General features: G+C 35.2%; 2 protein-coding genes across 2 annotated transcripts; one reads left to right on the forward strand and one right to left on the reverse strand.

Annotated features, from left to right (window-relative positions):
* The first annotated feature begins 7,426 nt into the window (after nt 1-7,426).
* Nucleotides 7,427-11,723, forward strand: Smp_148970 (Rnf25 protein, putative). The gene is made up of 7 exons (XM_018791137.1): nt 7,427-7,499; nt 8,164-8,222; nt 8,263-8,325; nt 8,368-8,473; nt 8,539-8,676; nt 9,150-9,368; nt 11,461-11,723. The coding sequence occupies exons 2-7, from the start codon at nt 8,212-8,214 to the stop codon at nt 11,569-11,571; spliced, it is 648 nt and encodes a 215-aa protein (XP_018645654.1). The 5' UTR covers nt 7,427-7,499; nt 8,164-8,211; the 3' UTR covers nt 11,572-11,723.
* A 548-nt stretch (nt 11,724-12,271) lies between these two features.
* Smp_050110 (gamma-secretase subunit aph-1, putative) lies at nt 12,272-20,920 on the reverse strand. The gene is made up of 6 exons (XM_018791138.1): nt 20,801-20,920; nt 18,296-18,446; nt 16,309-16,452; nt 15,107-15,522; nt 13,361-13,488; nt 12,272-12,670 (listed from the first exon to the last, which is right to left on the reverse strand). The coding sequence occupies exons 2-6, from the start codon at nt 18,406-18,408 to the stop codon at nt 12,509-12,511; spliced, it is 963 nt and encodes a 320-aa protein (XP_018645655.1). The 5' UTR covers nt 18,409-18,446; nt 20,801-20,920; the 3' UTR covers nt 12,272-12,508.
* Between the last annotated feature and the right edge of the window lie 1,544 nt (nt 20,921-22,464).

Here is a 22,464-nt window from a genome sequence, read left to right on the forward strand (position 1 = left end):
AGAATGGCCGACAGAATGTACCACCACCTCATCAACTGGGAAAGCGTTGGAGATGGAGTGACTCACGGTGAAAAGCGTCACCATACCCAAGTGTTTACTTTAATTTGCAATGTGTTGGTGGATACCTTGGGACTAGGATTCCAAGTTAGCGCTTGCCTGGCGACTCAGTTTGGTGATTTCCGCAATTTATGTCCTACCTATCTCCAGTTTCCTTTTCCGACTTCCTTTTAATCTTGAAGCCGATTTGTTCCTTTCCACAGCGGGCCATTGCTGATAGTATCCGGTCAACGAACCAAGACTCATACGTAGATAATTGTTTACAAATACTTGTATTGTTTTGATGATGGTTGTAGTAGTTCTCTAAGTTTCAACTCAGTACAGTAGAATTTTCTTGACATTCATGTTGACGATTCTAACTTTAATGTTGTCTTTCAGCTGTTTTGAGCTCCATATATTATCCAACTGCAGAACTATTTCCATTTGTCAATCCTTACTTGATAAGCCGCATAAGATGCTTCTTGTTTATCGATGACCTTCCTTAAATATGTGAAAGTTTTGATCTTTCTCGGGGCCTCTTCATCAAGTGTGATTGTGTTGGTGTTCTCCGTGTTGCGTTTGAGAATCTTCTTTTTCCCTTGTGTATGCTGGGGCTTACTGCTGCATAGGTTGCTGCTACTTTGGCTTTCAACACCTACATTTAATGGTGTGTATGAGATAGAAGAGCTAGGTCATCTGCAAAGTTCGAGTCATCTATTTGCATACAAGCTGTCCACTGTATTCCGTGCTCCTAAATGTCAACAATAAAAGTATACAAACCATTACGAATCATAACATCACTGTTCAAAGTTATCGGCCTAAGCTAAAATATTACGGATTGTATGTAATTATGTATTGTTGATTCCAGTTATGGAGTTTAGCAAACCAATGCTGTTTAGTTGTTGAGATAAACTTTCTATACAGGTATATCATTCATCATGTTCTTATGTAATATACCGACAATATTTAATCAGTTCGGTTTTATAAAGTCAATGATATGCTATATAAACAGGTTTTGGATTATTCGATGTGTTAAGGGATAGTTTTTATTTTTGAGGAGATGGAAGGACTCAAATCTCCGACTGTTATTCAGAAGGTTCGAACTCTATCTCAACTGCTACCTCGTTAATCAGGGGTCAAATGACATCCGCTAACCGCCACATCAATGTATATATGACTGAAACATTTTACATAAACTTATCCCTTTTACTCCGTCACCACAATTTTATTACTGCCGAAATTGTCTAGCTTGGTGAAGTCGCTGACAAAATAAAGAGTTCTTTGATCTTTTTGAGTAACGGTATGAGCATTTTCAAAATATGTTTTTCTCCCTGCAAATACAAAATATTTCTTGGATACTGGTGTGCATCAATGTCTAATCCATTGATATGGAGTAAATCAGTTGAGTGCACTGACTGTCTCGCTGTCATTGGAAGTCTCGGTCTTGGTGGGTTGATGCTTGATGAAGTCTTGACACTGAGTCAGAAATTCCGGTTGGTGTTTGCTAACTTGCGTCTCTGGTGACGTGGCAAAAGTGGCGAAACCACCAAATTACATCACAAAGCGAGCCATAAGCTGGAATCTTCAGGGCAGGACGTAGAGGCAGGTTGAGGCACAAATGGTGTCGAGAATCACGGTTCAACATCCAGACCTCGAGTACCATTTGACAATGGCTAAAAAGAATAGTTCATGCAACAGTTGGTTAGAGACTCCTGGATGGTGTTGCTGTAAAGATGGACAGCAAGCTTGGTTACGTTTCTCAGTGTGCAGCTTACAATATGAATCGTGTAATCAGATAGGATAACATGCTACAGTCGTCACAACCTATGAAGTTTTTTTCAAGAAGTCAGTGACAGAAACAATAAAGTCATTATTTTCGACGAGATTGACACGAAAATCGCTGATAGCGTCTGTGGTGTTAAACCTGCCTTCACTGATGATACAAACATATATAGCGGCGACGGCATGCTCACATTACAGTATCTTTGACCACTGACTATAGGATTCGAATCACCTGCAACACACCTTCCACGGGATCGAAAAGAACAGTGAGATTTTGCAGACACGTTCACTAGCCAAAAATACTCTCTAAAACTGTTATGCCTATTTAATATGCTCAATTCATGCACTCGCCCTCCCCCACATACATGCTTTATTGTCCTTAGATTTGTTATGAATTCGACTATCTACATCGTACATAAGTTCATACCAGTAAATTTATAAGCTTCTTTTTTTAAGCATGATGCGTTATACATTTATTCTTTTTCCCGTTATTTTTGTCTGCTTAGTCACGACGTTGAAATTCTCCCCTTGTAATTATTTGCCGAAGACTAACCTGTTGTATACATAAGTAATGACTTCCGCACTACATAATATCGGACCAATAATAATGTCAAACGCGCCATATTTTTAAACGAGGATCTTATCACTGAGTAGGAACGCTGTTCTTACGAACTCACTAGCATTTTAGACACTGTATTAATCTCTAGAATCATGGTCTACTTCATCATTAGTATTATTATGGACCTAGTCTTAAAATTGTAGATTTGTCATGACGCACCTGCTCAATCTATAAGATCTTGCATTGAAGTCACATCATTGTCTACACTGACTCACTGTACGTAACAATGACCAATATGTGATGGAGAACACAATTAGACTGGAAATAGAATGATGTATTAAGTATGAATAAAACTGATAAGTTGCACAAAAGTGACCACGCCTGCAAGGCCGAGCCATGCCATCGGATGAATTTGAATTCGTTGAATTCTTTCTTCCCACCTTCTCTATCGTTGGGTTTTCTCCGCGTTAAATTTTAAATATCTAGTTTCGCAGTTGTCTCGTGTTCGGCTTTGGGGATTTTGTGGTTAGGGTCCAATGCCACTACAAATCTACAGATCCTTTTACATAATATTACAATGTGTTGAGTCAACGCACATCAAAAGTTTATCTTTTTATCTTGGTGCATAAACCACTGATGTTATCTACACACAAGACGGCAAAAACATACACAATAAATATATCTATTGCAACTATTGCAACGTTTAGAATTTGGTAGGTCACCGCACGATGTGAAGATAATTCATGTGATGAGAGTCAGTTTGGTGGAAAATAAAGGCAGCTAGAATTCAGTAGATACATGAAATGTAGTTATGTTTGATAATGAAGGGAACGGACAGGGATTGAGACTAATATAAGTCAGGAACGAAGACAATCTGACAATAGGAACCAAAAGTTGTAAGAATTAGGTATTCAGTGTGTTACACAGCATACACCCATGACGTTGACTAGACTGCATCTCCGCTTTCCTAACCGTCACATGATTAGTACAATCCCGATCGCCCTCACACATACCCCCCTACTCGTAATACTTTCACTCTTCCATCCCATGGGTAAGCACATGACAAGGTCGAAACCGACGGTCAAGGCAATCTTTTGTATCCCAGATCCATGGCAGTTATTCTCATGAGAATAAGAATCATCCGTTTGCAGTTTCTGGTATTATACCAAGCCCAAATCACTTACTTAACTCACAAATAGGCCGATTTATTCATTTTCTTATGCCACATTTTGACTTTGTTAAATAATCGCTTATAAACCCTTATTGCTTCTGTTCGAGTGTATATTTATTGAGTACTCTTTCTATTCACTGCGTTTCTGCAAATTATTTTTTGTCTTAATAGAATTAGTGACTCATGCTTTGCCTACACGGGTTGTATCACTCACTTACTCCGCTCAGTTTAGCTTTCCCGTTCTTTATTCCGAATGTGTAAATGGATAAACGATTGCTTGTAATAAATTTCTCCAGCGCAACTCATATTTGGCTTCTAACTTCCACAGTCACACAGTTGGGGTTAAACTTGGTAATACGTGGAGTTGACTGGTAAATGTATGTCCATAGCTTCTTCTTACAATAAGAACGGAGTCAGATACTGGACCACAAAACATTTAAATACCAGGCCACAGCACACTGAAATAACGAATTACGCATAATACGCGTACAGAAGTATAGCATTCTTCACATAGAGATGGACAATATATTCGTTCGTTTGTTGATTAACTGGGACCAATTTATGAACTATCAATGCTCTGGTGATAGTTATAAAGTGGTTTCTTGCATTGCTTGACATGCGAATATGTACTTGTTCGTGAAAATCTGCTTACATATACATCCCACATGACAACAACCCCTTACTCCGACATTCAAATGCTAATTGTTGTTTTTAACCTCTTCATGTGCAATTTCTGTTTGGTTTTTGGGTCCAAAACTCTGCCTGTAGCTCTTCTAGAGTTATTGCCGGACCGAAACCCGCATGAAGGAGGAGGGTTGGGCATGGGGTTTGCGGCACAATATTTCCACACAAAGCTACATGAAATTGAAGCTAAAGAAACACTGTACAATTAGAGGAACAGCACTACATAGATTCAATACAGCCTTCCTTCGAGATACTAAAAAACTAAACCAATTCAAGACAACTCTCAACAACAGGTTCCAAGCTTTACAGGGTCTACTGAAAGAATAAGAAACTACAATGGAATACAACTGGAAAAGTATCAAAGAAGCACTAACTTCAACGTGTCAGGAAAATCTGGGTCACAAGAAGCAACGACGGCGGAAAAAGCTTCAAAAAAATGGAAATTAAACAACTACGTGATAGAACGAAGAAACTAGCAGGTACATATAGCGAACCAGAGAGACTAGTCCAGGACAAAGAAGAAAAGACCATCTAATTAAGCCATGGAAAGGTTTTTAAAGTATACATGCTCAAAATTGATACATATGAATTCGTTGCAAATGGTTCGTATAAAGCGTTCCTAGCTTTTATTAATCCAAAGGATATGAAAAGTCGATAAGGTTCAAAAAGGACGATTATATCCAATTAATCTATATACTAGCCAGTAATCAGAATTAGGCTATAAACTTCGATGAAGTCCATTTTGAAGACGATCATACTTTTCAAGAAAATTGTCAATTATGTACTGACCCCCATGCTAAAATGTCATTGTTCAAATTTAGGACCATCCATTGGCCGAAATATTTTCGTGTTTTCCATGTTCTTGAGTTCATTCTTTGCCAGTTTTCGCCTTTTAGGAACTAGTCAGTGTGCTTTCAGGAGTGCAGGAGGTCCGCCGTAGCTGTAGCGTTATTAACGCTAACCAGGGATTTCTTTTTCGTGTGGCTGAGATATCTTGCTCATAACAATCTTAATGTGCTCTCTGCACGTTCAAAAACGTTCTGAAGGTTGAGAAGGAGCAAGGCGTTTCTCAGAGATCTTAAACTTCACTCAAAGCCGTATGAAGCTTCCTTTGGTGGAACATATATAGTAGTAGGGTTTTCTGATGGTCTCCCAAACCCTGTTGACGGATGATCGAGTTCATCAACTGCGTTATTTTGAAACGAAGCAAATATAGTTTGAACGTGTTGTATAAGCTCGAGTCATCTAAACAGAACTTTATGATTAATGGTAATTTAGAGATGATTTCACAATCTCATTAAACACATTTGACAACCGTAGAGTAAACTTATATTTTAACTTGAACGGAAATACTTTAACTCATGACGCAATTCAATTTTGTGCAGGATTTCGTCTAGAGACAATTGATCGACTAAATCGACTCATTTATAGACAGTTTTTCAATGGATTGTTGTGATTAAGGATTGTCACCAGTATAATATCACTATTGCTACAATAACGAAAATAATCGAAGTGTCAAGAGAGTACTAGTATGTATATTATTGAGAAGGATTTTCAAGAACTCTGATAAAACTAAATCTGCAGCTTTGTGAAGTAGGGGAAATTGTTGAAATCCACGAAAACGGCAAGTTTGAAAATAACAAGAGCAAGAGGTTTGAAGGTAGATGGATTAGGTAGTTATCGAAGACAAACATTGAAAACGAAAGCGTTTGCTCGATCTGATCGAGTTATCATTTTCTGGCGCTCACGTTCTAAATACGGTCCTTACTAGGACGTTTACTCTTAGATAATGTATCAAAAGAAACTGTGGCCGAATAAGTAAGGTAAGAGTTATAAAATACGAAGTAAATACTTCATTAACTAATATTTTTTTCTCTAGATTAACTGTTCAACCAATGTGGGTGAAAATCGTGATTTTTATTCGAGTTATTGATCGGTTGTTAGTACTGTTGCCGAAGAAGAGTGTAGGGGCAGTGAAATGTCACTGAGCCCTAGCCAAATCATTTGGCAGTTAGGTCACTGAACATCGAACAGATCATCGATCCCTGTCAGAGTCAAGAACAATAAACGCGCATCAGTCAATCGTATGTCATGGACTGGTCCATGTGGCGGTGGTCTAACTAACATCTCTGTACTCATTCTTACTAATATATTTACGTAATCACGCCCTCCGTGTTATACCGTCTTCAAAGCATCCATAGTACTTTAATACTTCGAAGGTGTAATCCACGTTAGATTAAGACCGCGAGGTGTGACTTATAAGTTAGCTGGTTCATCACGCCATTCCCGTCTAACTTGAGCAGGCCTCCAATCATTCGACAGAGAACATCAACGTTGATGGTCTACAAAATTATTGTAATCATTCAACCGGGTTGTGTCTTAAGGTTTGGATAGGCCACATGGTGACTCATACCAAAATATCAGTAGATAACCTTATTGGTATGGGCAAATGTGGCGTTAGTCGTCTCTTCAATCTGTTGAATATATATTAGGAATATCAGATGAGACGTCGTTTGGAGGTCATTACTAGCATTTTCCAGACTATGCGGCTCCAACTCCCTTGCATACAATATGACAGTGTGTTCCAATTAGAATGGAGACTTTTAAAGATGATAGGAGAGAGTAAAGTTGCAATACTAAGTTTGCAAAAATTTATTTCGCGAGTGCAATTTTTGAGATCCTATGACGGGCGTATATCCTGACAACATGGAAGTACTTGATCAAGGTGGAAGAAGTTTGTCTGAATACATAAAAACTCAGGGATACAATAGCTTGGAGCCTAGTGCACGAAACTCAACACGTTGATATTGCCAATGTATGGTAGGTACTCCATCTACTATTTTCGTTATCGACAGCAGAAAAATTGGGAAACACGTAGTGTTTCGGATACCTATTTGTCAAACATTCGTTTACTTAATCAGAACATAAAGAATCTCTTCCATAGGACAGCATTACAGTACAGTTAGTCTATTTAGGCGTTACCTAATTTTATATGTAACGTACAAAAAAACGGTAAAAATCTATGTACATATACATTAAAACACACAAAAATGCATGTGCGAATAAAGATATGAAATAAACAATGAAAATTAAACCAAACGACTTGTACGATTAAAATGACTCGTCCATTTAAAAGCCAAAACAAGCTGCTATAAGCGTTATAAAGCGTCACTATATTCCTCAAAATTACGCAACATCTTTAAATTCTCCATAAGTAACTCAAGGCTATCGGTGTTGTTGCTTCACCGAATAACAAATTTGTGCTAAGTGAGTGCCAGACCTATCAGAAACAGCTAATAAGTGATTAAGTGCAATACAGTCAGTTTTTATCATTTCATTTAGAAATGTGTTATCAAAATCCTATAGAACTTTTAAGTATATACTTAGGATATCCTATAGAAAAAGGATAAGGAAATGTGGTCAAAGAGAAATTAAAAAGACAAGCGCACCAAAAAGTCTTCGTTTTCATTCACTATGGGGAAATAGTGCGAAATTTTACTCCGGGCATGTACTCTCTTCCCAAATGCATCCTCCTGTTAAGCCTAGTTCTGTAATAGAGGTTTTTCTTGACATAAATTCACTTTCTCAGATGTACTACGTTGAGAATAATTAAGTGCATGTGATAAGAACGTGTTCGACTTGTGTCCAAACATTTGTTTCGCAATGGAAGTAAAGGTGACATTTCGAACACAAGGTGTCAAAACGAGTAAATTTCGTACTGTCTCCCCATAGTGAATGAAAACGAAGACTTCTTGGTGCGTTTTACCCTTTGTTTTCTTTCGAATTGTCCCCTTTACTTCCCGTTTTTCGGTCGCTTGTTTAAACGACGCTCAGTGTTAAGATATAAATTTAATGATTTTAGACAGGTAACCCATACTTCTAACATTATTGACTTTTGGGTGTTTTTCATGTAATTTTATTCCCCTTATAGACGTTTTCCTCCATCAAACAATTTCGGGTGAATAAGTTTTACCGATGCATGGATAATATGTAAGTTTGTTTGCCGTGTACATTAACAATTTTTTCAAAGAATTCAGGATGAATTGCAATTATTACATGAAATGTTTCCCGGTGAATTCAAAGTTGACTTTGAGTAGGTCATTTTGTCTAACTTTGCTTTGATAATTTTATTTAGTTCAAATCAATGTACAGTTACTTTTTTAGTAACTCCTGGAGTGGGGTTTAATAATTCCGCAAACAAGTTTATAAAATTTAACCTAAACTTGAAGTTTACTCCAAAGGTTTGTTTATAATTACAGTTTTTTATATCTCTTTTGATTCGTAAATTAAATGTCATTATTTACAGTATCCAAGAGAGTCACCTACAATCTCTGTAGAATGTGTCCATGGTCTGAAAGAAAAGGATATTGCAAAATTATTATCCCTTCTAAAAGATTTAACTTTGGAACGAAACGGCGATCCAGTCATTTTTGATGTCGTGGATGTACGTAAGTTTATTGTTGATTGGGAATATTACATTATGTTACATCCATGAAGTTTTGTTTAAATAAACCTAGTTTTCAGAATTATAAACTAGATATATGTACCATATGCTATTGTGTAAAGCTGATATAATCACTTACACGATTTCAGACTGCTGAGTCTTTTAAACGATATTGAATATATTCTGCCGATGGATACCAAAATTGCCAGAAACCTAGGTCAGGTGCTTTATACTACCATTACTCAAGTTGAAACCAATACAAAAAATGACATATTATATCCCTTCGCGTAGTGACCTTGTTTAAAACTTAACTCCCACCATTTTGACGTGAAAATGGCATCATATGGTAACTGTTGGAGGATCATTTAGATAATTCTAAGGTTTTAAAGTAACTGTACCTGTGTGCCGTAAACAATTGATTGTTTCATTTTATCATATTGTATAAAATATGCCTCTAATTCTTTTACATATAGTTTTGTCGTGAATTTATTTCATCCAACATCCCAACTGTTGAGTGTGCAATATGCTTGAATTACTTCCGAAATGAAAGTGATGTCTATTGTACAACAAATTTTCATTATTTCCATACATACTGTATTGGTGAGTATATGAATCGCAGAAGAGTAGAATATGAAGAGGAAATAAACGAATTAAAAACCAGGTGCCCATACACTGAATTTCCATCACTTGAAGTAAGTGTACACTCTTTATTGTAAAATGTTTTGTTTATGATTAATTATTGGTTAATTTACTTAGTCAATTTCGGCTTTGAGATTACTACCTAAGTACACCGTTTGCTTTCGATAGCAGTTATATACCAAGCTACAAGCAAGCTCTTTTCTTCAGGAATTAAATGTATTTTTATTCATCTGTTTGAACTTTTCTCCAGCTTCAGTATGAGTAGCCAAGTGTGTAAATGTATGCTCGTTTGATGAATTGAGTTGACAAAGTAAAAATTAATTAGTACACAAACCACATCTTGATTTGTGAACAGTAATTTGTTACTCATTTAATAAGTCTAAATTCTACAGTGATATCTGTATAATTTGACTCTTCTCTGATAGTACCTGCTTTGGATTGGGCACCCGGGCAGTATCACAGCCCTCACACAAGTCGAATGAGATTTGCATGTGTATCTGGTGCCCCCTTGTACCAATATTTATGTGTTTAAACAGATAAATAAATCATAGTACAATTATTAGAATAAGTAACCTATTATTTTTGTCGCTAATTAACTGATAAAATTTCAGTATTGGTTTAGATGATCGGGTTAAAATTCAACATTTGAATTCACTGGTATTTCCAGGGGGATACTTTTGTTTTCTACAGATTGAGTGTACACGCATCATCTTTAAAACATGATGTTCCTATCAGGGTCAAATAGAGATAGTAGTTGCTAGTTATATCTTCAAATTGATTTTTTCCTAACAGATATTGTGCCTTTTCAGATTTCTTACAAACAAATGTGACAAATATAACATTTCTAGAACCCTCACAAAAGTTACCACAGTCTATTAGTATCGATCAGTCAGTCAGTAACAACTTAGAACTTCGTACGTACATACATCAGTTCCAGTTGCCCTACCACAAATTGTGCAGTGAAACAAAGCAGAATATCTAGTAAAGTAGAAACAAGTATGACCGCATTATGTCGTCCAGATCAAGATGATTTTGTGTAAGACATACTTGTGTATGTAACTTGTTGTAAAAGATAAAAAATTTGTAATGTAAAAGATTACAGCTGATTTATTTGTTAACTGAGTAGGATTTGAAGGGATTAATTATGATTTTTTGGAAAAATAGTCCAAATTGAATGAGTAGTCAGGGATATTACAAACACACTGTTAATTCATTGCTATATCTTAACTGATAGTTTAGGTCGTTAACTCACATAATTAGGCAGTTAGCTACACAGAATTGGCCCCCAAATGCCCTGGTACAGCCGAGAGTGGGGAGAGTACGCTCTCCCTCTCGAAATGCTCTCACATGGCCACGCGTATATAGATTCTGTCAGGGAGGTCCTAATCACTGCCTTCTCGTGGCGGGGGTGTTGTTTACGAAATTGAGAGGACGAAAAGCGAATGTCCGGCGCTTTAACCGGATTGGTGGATACGGAAAGTTTACCTAGGGGAGTTGGAAAACCCTGATTCCAAACCAATGGTGCACATAGGCTGGCTCCAGTATCCTGAGGGAACAAATGGCGTATGAACCAATCGTTGGTCACTGGCTACCATGGGACTGCATCTCCTCACGATGCTCCACTGCCTTGTGGATCAGACCTTCAGGTCAAAGGCTCTGGGTTTGACCCCGTAAGAAAACCACCCGTTTCAGTTTGGGCACTATCACAGCCCTCATACAAATCAAATGAGATTTTTGCGGCGCATATGTATCTGGCACCCCTTTGTTCCAATATTTGTGTTTAATTAAATAAATAAACTCAGAATTAACAAATAAACTTGCAAAAAGACTCTTTTTCATCATGCCTTTCTTGTAATCTGTTAAATCATCCCAATTTCTTGATGGCATACTGGATGAACGTTATTAGTTCCCCTGCTTCAGTTAAGTGATAATAAATAACTAACAGAGACTAAGTAGATTGATATATGATATATCTATCTCTTGTTCATTCAACATCTCAACAAGAAGTAAGCACACTTGCAATGTAAATAATAATTGACCAGTTATTTGGGATATGAATCCGTGTCTAATTTGGAAGTAGGTTTCCTCAAAAATGCAGTCAACTGAATAATAAAATAATAACTACCTATTTTTCCATTCCTGTAGGTACCGTGTCCACTGTGTCGTGCCGAATTCCTACCATTCAGTGAAGATCTTGTCAATCTAGTACATTCACAGAAAAATACCAAAAACAGTGATAGTTTGAAGTTGGGATAGATTTGTTTCGAAATGTTGATTTTATAACTACTGTGAATTATCTGTAAATCCATTATTTCTTTTTTTATAATGTTTACTTAAATACTAGTGAAACGTCTTCAAATAGTTTGAAATGTGCAGAATTTCGTGGTAAATATTAAGTACAGTACAGTAAACTTTTATACTTATTGTGATTATCGTCAGGTTTCCGTGTCCGACAGTTTCAAATTATCATCTTACGGCAGCGTATTTCATTGTTACCACCTAATTCTTTCGGTGTAATCTTGAATCCTCTAATTGTTCAGTAATTTACACCGCTAATCACAATCACCAACCTTTGTTTATTAATATTTATGGTATTGGATAAGAGCTCTGCTTAACAGAACAACAATACTGCTTTAATTAAACAAAAAATGGAGAATTTCGGCAATGTGTCGATTTTATCTATTGGTTGTTATGAGATCTAGACACAAAAAGTAACAGTAGCAAATTTTAAAAACACATTATTTATTCGATAACTGCTTGACTAAATCAGCATGCATATTAGATGTAGTTCAATCACTAATCATATATAGTTCTTCTGTTATATTAGTATGATAGTGATTCTTTCCATCTTTTAAATTTAGTACCTTTTATGTCCAAGATTATAATTAACCATGACGTCTCTAACTTGTTTGCTTAAAATCGATTCACTCAATTTCAGGGTCATGGAAATACAAATAGAAGAGTAAAAGTTTACTTTATTACTTGATATTAATAATGTTTACAGTTATAAACAGTGTTACATAACTCATATATATATATATATATATGGTTACAAAAAGAGATGCACAAAATAAAAATTCTTCATGTTACCATTATTTTCTTTAAAAAAAAGGTAGATCTCCGTTTTTAATTGTACCGGATACTGGATTTTAAACTACAAAAAGAAGTTTGGTGCTTGTATAAAAAATCTCCATTACTGTTGATTAATAAAATTGACAGCACTATTTTTTTTAGGATTAGTGATTAATTGTGAATGAAATCGACAATAGGCGAATATGATCATTCCTATGAGACAAATCATGTATATTGCACATACAATTTCTGAGCAAGGTGATGAATAGGTATTGATTAACGACTGTAAAATCATAAGAAATACAAATACAATGTAGGTAATTTGAAGTGGATTAATTAATTTTAGAATAATTTTCATCAAGACCTATTGAGATATATAAAGCACACTAAGCAATTGTTTTGTCGGAATTTCTAAGTCAGTGTATTACTTTCATTATGTCTCGTGGTAACCATGATACGTTCTTTTATTGTGTTAGAAGACATTGGTTAACATAACCAACTTCAGTTATTTAGTATTCGCCTACAATGTGATCGATTGTTTGGTTGATTTCATAGATCGTATCCTTTAACTGTAGTCTTAACAAACAAGTCACACAGTTATTATTTTACAAGTAGGTTTAGGAAGTTCTATTTTTTTGAAAATCCCCACCACGTATTCACAACATCGTCGTTGTATATGGTGAAATTTTTTAAGTTAGGAATGGGTCACTGTTGTTTCTTGTTACTAATGTGTTTATCACCTTGATTGTGATTACTTTTAACCTAGCACAATTATTATTTAATATAGAATCATTTGTTACTTGCATATTATTGAGAAATAAATTTGCCAAGAATCCAACAGTATTTGATTTTTATAGACCTTAGATCAATCTAACATATCTCTTATTTTAAGGATGTGCTCTAAACAAAACTACGTAAATATTACTTATCATTGAAAATGTATCATAAATGCAATAAGAAAAATTTCACCAACCATGCCAGCTAATCCAAAATGCATAAAGTATACAAGGATAATTTGACCATATGCACGTTGTACAAACGCAGAAAACAGAATAAGAGACCAAAACACTTGAAGCATTGATATACACATACACTGACACGCTAACAAAAAAACAAGGTGATTTCAATTAGCTGAGTAATATATATGGGTAAAAGTGTAATATATAGGTTACATATAATTAATTAATGACTGAAGTAAACGCATTAAGTTACTGGTTTGCTTAGCAGAGCTATCGTTTGGGCGGTAAACAGATGGAGACCGTATCTACTCGATCAACGATTCAGCGTTGAGACTGATCATAAGCCACTGCAATAGGTAATATCAGTGGAAGATCCCCGGAAGGGAATAATCACAGCGCATTTTGCGGTTTCGGAAGTATGATTGGTCACATCGTTTTCACTTATGGTTGCTGCTTGTACCTACCCTATCCCATTCCTTTCGTATATTGACTGTCCATGATTGGTGATTACCTCCTTGTGTCAACCAAAAACCCCTATTTCTCTAAGAAAATCTGCTCCCACTACCGTCTGTTGTATCCCTTTGGTCACTATCAAGTGATATTGCACTCTACATTAGTTTATTTTGATGCAGCAGCCCGTCATCAATTGACTCATGATCTCAACTAGTGAAATTACTATAATATCCACAAAACTCCTTCTGATATTATGGATCTATTGACTTTCTGAACCTCTGTGGTTTAGAGATTAGTTTATTTAAATTTGGAGCATGCAGTCAGAGACCTGACAAATAGACAACCTATTTGAACACCTAGTGAGTAAATCAATTTTTATCGTCTTGAGACATTTATTATTGATAAAACTCATTGCTTACTATAATATAATGCATAACATACATGAAATCGCATCAAGTCAATATTTTATTTCTTATCATTTCACAGACTAATAAATTAAGTGGGCCTGTGCTTTTTTTAGATGACCTTAGTCTTATCAAGCGGTGACTAAGTGGTTAACGCATTATAATTTTAAATACTTTGTTTCAGGTTCGAACAATGCTTTATCTACTTTGGTTTATAGACTACGTTAATATCACTAGCATCTAGTAGAGAGTGTGATTAAATTCATTCTGTATAATAGTAACAATTAAAAAATAGGCTAACAAATAAGAAATTAATGAATGTAGTCCGTTAATCTACGTTAATGTGTCAACTAGAATATCATTAGAAAACGTGAAGGCATTTTAGATAAATGCACCCCAGATTATTGAGTAATGATACAGTAACGAGAGAATTAACAAAGGGTAGATTGAGTTACAGTGTATATATCATTAATTAAGTACAAATCCATAGACTAAAAGACTCTGTAACACATTTATTTGATAACGCTTAGTGATAGTATTTAGTTTCCAAGACCTCGGCAGGCAAAGGTAAGGCCAAAAGCTTACGACATAAGTGTTGAAAGTCGGAGACTGACTAGTGAACCACACTCCTACAACTTGCATAATATATTAATTTGAGTTAAAAATGCCAAGGCGCCTTTGGAGGAGCTATGTATGACTATGTTTGGATGGTAAGATGGTGGAGTGGCACACAATTATTCTAGATTACCAAGTTTTGATGCCCGTCGGTATTAACACACAGCAAAAATGTAATTCACAGCTAATTACGGTACTTACTAAATGAATCACATTATAATACAATTCAAGTATTCCTACAAAATACGAATACACAGTAAAACAATGTAATAATAATAATACTCTTACACGAAAACAAAAAGAATGTTCTCGAATTCCATGTTGAATATATAGTTATTCCAGGGCCATAGGAATCAATAAGTATACGTAACGATTGTATAATACAACTCATCAAACCATACCCTAATCCAGAGACATAAGCGACTGTAAGATGATCAAGTTGTATAGCATGATTATTATTATTGTTAATATCGCCACTATTATTATCGTTCAAAATATTATGATCATAGTCGTTTGTTATTATAATATTACTACTAGATATTTTTCTATTTCTTGTTAAATTTGAAACTTCATTTCTTTCAGCTTCTCTCCCATGACTATGATTATCAATAATGTTGTCGTTATTAATTCCATCAACCAGCTGTGGTCTTGAAACGGGAGTAGTTGAACTACTTACAATCAGCTGAAGGCCGGATTCAGCTTTGCTATAGACGAAAAAGGAAGTAAAAGTGAATAAAAAAACATGAGAAAAAGCACTTTTACACAGTATATATATTATTTATTACCTAAAGACGATCAACAACTTTCTTATCTAAACAATTTGGACTTCAATCACATCTTAAGTATGATACAGTTGTACATGAATAATAACTCTGTTGATAGCGAATAGTCAATCTGTACGATTTTATCTCCCATTTAATGTTAAAGTGATCTCGAGTGTTTTTAAAGATATGATGGCGGTTGATACTTCCTAGTTATTCATGTCGTAGATGAATACTTTTCCTTGAGGTAGTTCAAGAATACAACTGAATTAAGGATGCTACTGACAGCCCGGGAGTGCAACAAAAAAGCACAAGGAACAACTGCTCAAAGCCAATCATACAGCCTGTTAGTGAGCAGTATTAGACTTGAGGTTTGAAGGAAATGCCTAACTACCGTTACACGCAAGTACAGTTAACAGTACAACTTCGCCCTTGAACCTAAAGGAATAATTTCCCCAGTCAATTTAACCTGACTTATTTATCGCGGTTCGTGCGCCCTACCACTACGTCAAAGCGGTAGCTACGGTTTGAAAGCATCGCAACACATGCATAAAAATTACTTAAAGCTAAGTACGTGTCAAATGTCTCGTACAGTTGTAATTTGATTTCTGACTATCATGGCAGAATATACATAGAAAGTGATTATCTTAAGATGAACAGCCCCACTCACTAAAAGTTAATGGCTTTGATAGTAAAAAAAAGTATGACAAACGACAAAAAAGGACGTACAAAATCAATAAAAAGAATAGAAATCGTAGAATCTCTTGAATTAACACGCCAATAAGAATCCCAAATGCAAGGTAAGCTCGTAGTGGGGTAACTATAAACCACATTACAGATGTGATAAGTAATGACACCAACCAGAAAAATCCACTAAATTAAGTTGGAAAAAAGAAAGAATTGAAAAATAGTAGATATAACAATTATTCACAAAAATGGATTAACATTGAATTACATTAGTGGCTGATAGATTTTAATAACGATGGTATATGGATTGATGGATTTAAGTCGTTTTTCCTTTAGGGAACTATCAGCAAGAATAATTTATTATTATCGGTGCATCAGGCACATATAGTCAAAAATGAAATATATGTATAGGAACCCATATATAATAAAAATCCATTTCCATAACTGTGTCATTGATAAATAGAAAAACTCTCCGTGTAAATTTATTCCACCATATCCTTGGAAATCGTAAACAATTGGGCCCTATTTAGCAGTATTTCCTAATTCATGTGACCATAAACATGTTACTAAAAATTAAGTTCATATATTCATGTATCATTAGATTTTAAATACGATGAGGATCTAAATTCAATATTAAGTTAACACTTTTTATTGGTAAAGTTGCAGTAGCCATTTAGATGAAGAATTATTCTCTTTCAGATATCTGTTCTATATCTTATTTTGTTTTGACACAAGTTCATCCATATTTTTGTCTTCCTTATAACCATCAAGTGAACACTCTTTATTAGCTTATTTTTATAAGATTTCATTTTTATCTTTTGGTGACTACGTAACTGTAAATACTGATTGACTTTTAGTACCTCTGTTAATGACGCAATAATATTGCATTTTTATTATCGACCATTATATAGAAAATAACTATAAACTAATATTTACTTTAGGCAGTTGAACAGCGACGAGAAGTGGAATCCAGAATGTGTGTTTCCTAGTATTTGGGACTCGTCAACTTGAAATGCCTGCACCTGTGCTGATACTGACGTTGGGATTCAGACCCAGTATATTTGCTTCAAATACCCAAAGCGTTATCCACTTAGCTACTGAGTTCAGATAGTCACTCAATTAATGGCAATATATAGGTAATACCCTTAGGATGTACGTATGCCAAAAGAGATCATTCAACTGCAATCATCAACATAAACTGGAGGATGTAGACCATCTCTATAGATGAATTATTATTTATTGCTGTTACAAAGAAACACCAATAGCTATCATATAGTCCGTAAAACATAGTAAAAATACACCCTATACTTTTGAAGTATTTTTTCACTAGTAATAAACTAGTCTAAATTCGGAGGGATGACACAGTAAATTTAAGGTATATGAGCTAAGTATATCAATACAAACCACTCTGTCGCAGAACCAGATTATGATTTATATTGTTTAGAATGACAGGCCAAAATAGGAATTAATTTTTGGTTTAGATTTTACACTCATGTTTTATCTTTATTATCCAAGAACGAGTTTGTGTTGAAACTCTTAACTTTCCTGAGCCGGAAGTGAAATAAATAAGCCTAGAGGGAAGTACCTGCGAAGACTTAAGTGTCCCGTTAAATTGCCAAAAGTCAGAGACTCTAAGATATTACATTATGGCTTTTGAATACCTGCACTGAAGGATTATAGGGCCAGTTGTTTAATATGTATGAACTGGACAGGACAAAATTTGACAATTGTTTCTTAAAAGTGAATTCTATATAATCGTTGTGTACTTAGTTGTCTGAGATGATCGACTGTGACTTGAGACACTATTAAAACTTTTGAATTAAAATTCCGAAATAGTTTAATAATCTCTTGAAGGTTGTAAGTCTTGCTCATCAATGATGAAAATTGCAAGAAATAAATTTAAAATAACATGTTAAAACTTCTCAAAATACTTTTTAGCAATACGAGCAAACGTATACAAGAAAATTGAGAGTTGCCTGAGTAAAAAGGAAATAGTTAAAAATAACCTTAATGAAATTGCAATGAATACCTGGCTGTGAGTAAAATGACTTTTATTGGACAATTGGCGACTGTACATAGGAAAAGAATTAAACAAGGACCCACTCCAATAAGAGTACAGCCAACTCCCCCCAAACAAGTCATTAGTTATATTCAAAAAGCATAGAAAATTGAACTGATATCTAGAGGTATAAAAGAAGTACAAAGCAAAGGACCAAAATTATAACAGGAAATTGTGAATGACTTTAACGTTACATCCAACGGAATCACGAATCCTTTGGTGGTTCTTTGGAATACGAAAGTGAATGCCTCTAATATTAAGCACAAATTATGTACAGAATAGTCACTATCGAAAAGGAATACTACAAAAACTTCCTTTTGTAGTAGATATCTGAACTGGAATGAATGGACGAAATAAAATTGGAAAGTATTTCTTTATTCGACTTGTAATACTCACGAGGCCACCGAACAATGGTAGTAATTCTTAAACTGATTCAAACAGAAGTTGCATCTCTAATCCCACAGAAAAAGAGGTTGAGTTGTGGCTTACTAGCTTGTGTTTGATTTTCGGTCATCGAGTTAGGAAATAAAGTTTGCATGATCAAAAATGGCTTTACTAACCAAATATCACGTTTGCTTACAGATAAAGTATAAAGTCAGTGAGCTACAGTATTTTCAGTTAGCAGGAACAGAAGTAGAAATTATCGGACGTATGACCATAATTTACCAAGAGACTAGATGTTAACAGATATGCAAGAAGGTTTGTTTTTACCACTTAAAAATACAGTAAGGACCGGAGGGAATCGAAGCGCGCATTGACAGTCAGTTATTTCAACAACCAGTAGCAGTGATTAAAGAAAGCTTAGAGAAAATCAGTTTACGAAGTTACACCTAAATAAAAGTGATTTAACGCTAAGTTATTTAAAATACAACCAATATATTTGTCATACTAGAGAGAAACAGTTGACTAATCTCCAACCACTACGTAAATAAATTATTGCGGTCCAGAAGGTTAATGACGAACCAATGTCGATCATATACCTGCAAAGATACCGGACTTGTTAAAAAAACCCAAAATCAAAGTTCATATGATAACAAATTACTCTTAAAGTTCACAAGGAAACTAACTAGGAATTAATAGCAAGAACGAGATGAACTGATAAAAAAAGTAAGGAAGTTTGAGGATGATAGCCTTTTCGGTTAACACTGTGTAGACAATAGAGAAGTTCTCAGTTTTGGCTGTGGCAATATGGTATAAAGAGTAGTCATTACAGGTCGTCTTCAACTGGATCATCATGACTTGTTAAATAAAACCATCTGCGGTTGAGTCCTTCCATGGACTAAAACTTCTTAAGTTCCTATTCCTCTAGTTCAGGTGTTTTTTTTCATTTCTTCACAATAATGTCATTTTGTGGTCAGTGGAATATTTTTGGTTACCAAATGTACCTTTTGTGGAATTAAATTAAACATATTTTCAACAGACGTAATGTCAAGTCTCAAACCGTCCAGTCCGACAATATCTAGGACCTGATTTAGAGAGAAAACCAAATGCTTCTGGAATATAATTGTTTATTTTGAAAGTCCACGTTATAGCTTTACTACATTTTCATACGTTTTAGTAAGTGAAGCTAGCAACAATGGTATGTATAGGAGTCAGGGATAGAATAACAGGAACAAATCGGTTTTCGAACAGTTTTAAAGTAAACTCATAGCGTGGTCACTCAGATTCTCAGTTATAAGACCGAAATCCCCATTTTAGTTTCCTTTTATTGCAGTCTTAACATCCAGCACAACGACGGATATACAGAGAGTAGTATTTTCCACTCAGTTGAAGGGAGTTGAGCACATGATAAAGTGGATAATTCGAACAAAAACAGACTAAATCTTGCCAATATGCTTCCAAGGTTTACTACATTTTACGTACAACGGGGATCCGTATTTCCAAATATCTACATTTTTCTAAACAGTTCAATTAACTCGCTAGCCAGGATTTTGCTTATTCTCTTTTATACTCAGCAATGGCTTTAGTGGGAGAATGAAATGTCAAGTTTAAAAACTATAAGATGTTCAGTATTTCTGATTAGGATACGATTGGATGTGCAAGTCAATTACTGTTTCCTTGATTCCGTAAGTGCTACTTTAGATCAAATTTACCTAGTGAATCAACTTAGCCCGAATGTTACTGTGGGGAACATACAATTGGAATACCATAAACAACCTAGATGTGAGAAAATCATGATAGTTTTGTCCAAAAGCATTTGATTTCAAAAATGAATTCGCTACTGCTACCCTAAAGCATAATAACACGAGACGATTGTTGTTTTCGAATCAGTTTGATCTGGAACATAAATTTGGTTCATTCTCTCGAATTCGAAATGAAGCTTATAAAAAAAGATGATGAGTTGTTGGAAAAAGTTTAGGGGAGCGTAACTAAGTTGATCCCTCAATCACAAAACTGCCGTATGACGAAAGTCAGTCTAAAATAAACCTATTACATTGTCATATGAAATGATTAAGAGTTCTTGAATTACTTAACCACAACTTTGCATTTGACACGCTTTCATTGTCCTCGTTTACAAATGAGCTTCGAAAAACCTTACAAACCCAGAACAAATCAGTTGCCAGCTGACGATAGAGTTTCAAAACGAACGCCGATTCTCAACACGTGATCAAGACTACATCTGTTGACACATTCTAAAGTTAGATCAAAGAAGATCAACACATGTCATCCAGCATTCTGTTCTTTTACGGGTTAAAACTTGTATTAAACCAAGTTATTTTTAAATGAGCTACAAACTGCAGTACATATTGCCGCTGTTGGTCTGGATAAAATATATTCATTATCTCCAAGTCATTTATTTGTCCCTCTGAGTCTTTGTCCATAAATGTCGTGAGAACTATTGGGAAATTCATAAAGCTACTTAGGACTCGTTAAGAGATCGAAGCATGAATTGAACTTATTTTCAATAAAAGTATCAACATAAAGAAATTGTTTAATATAGGGTTATAAAAAACCAAATGTTAAACCCTTAAAAACTCATAAAATCCGTGCATAAGATTTTCGTTACGTCGTTTTAGGACTCTCAGAGGAACAATACAGTGGCACTGTACATTATGGGAGATTACTGAACACTTGAAGGTAAAACTGTCGTAAAATGACTGGTGCGTCACCTCAAAAATTGATCACCAGTGATCGAAATTCTCCCGATGAGCATTCACCTCCTAACTCACCATCACAACCTAGACAAAGAAGGAGACATCGGTCATTTATGCATACTTCATTACAAATGAATTTTCTCTTTAGGTTTCAAGATTGCCATTGTCAATCTGAATTATGATGAATTATGGTAATTAGTGAGCTAAATGTTACCTCTATTACAAACCGTACACAACCATCCTTGTATACAAGGGTGTATTTCTATGGCCGTTTTTATTGAGTATTACGCCAACGCCTACATTCGACATCTGGTTTCTTGGAAGTTTCACAAGCGGCTTAGCAAGAACGATTTTCCCAAAATATGGTCAATGTCACATTCGAGTTATTCAGTGTACATGCTAATCAATTGACTTTAGACACTGAACATATCAACTGGATTATACGATGTAATTGCTGCCTAATCCCAAGGCATTCTTAACAATGGATTGATCCACTTGTGGCATGTAGTTTTATATTTTGCAGCTGAAATTTGCTTTAATTGGTGTCTCCTACCTAGGACTTATGGTAAGAGTATAGCAACAACAAGTTATATTATGGCTTCTGTAGACCTGAACGTTATCTTTTGATAGAAATTACTTGATCAAAGACTCTTAAGTTAGACAAAATTCAAACGTGGTGTAGATGCCACAGGTACTCAAAATTCGACAACACCATTGCACGTAACACCTTTATAATCGAAGCATACCTACCCAGTTAATTCAAGTCAGAAATGAAGATATATTTGAAAGGCGGTAGATATAGTGGGAAGCGTCTTATCTAAACTGGAAAACAGTTGTAAAACAAGACGTACACACTCGTTATCTGGTGCGGTTGCGTGATCGAAAGCCTTCAGATAGGTGTGTCCATTAAAACTAAACACGTAAGCATAAAATGTTGAGTACTTACAAAACAATTTGTTTTGGGGATTTGCTTACCACTACAGTGACTATTTCCAACCGGTAAGTGAAGCTGAAATCTCGTAAATGCAGATAATGTAGACTCAT

Source organism: Schistosoma mansoni (genome assembly GCF_000237925.1).
Source record: "Schistosoma mansoni, WGS project CABG00000000 data, chromosome 4 unplaced supercontig 0032, strain Puerto Rico, whole genome shotgun sequence".
Lineage (NCBI taxonomy): Eukaryota > Metazoa > Platyhelminthes > Trematoda > Strigeidida > Schistosomatidae > Schistosoma > Schistosoma mansoni.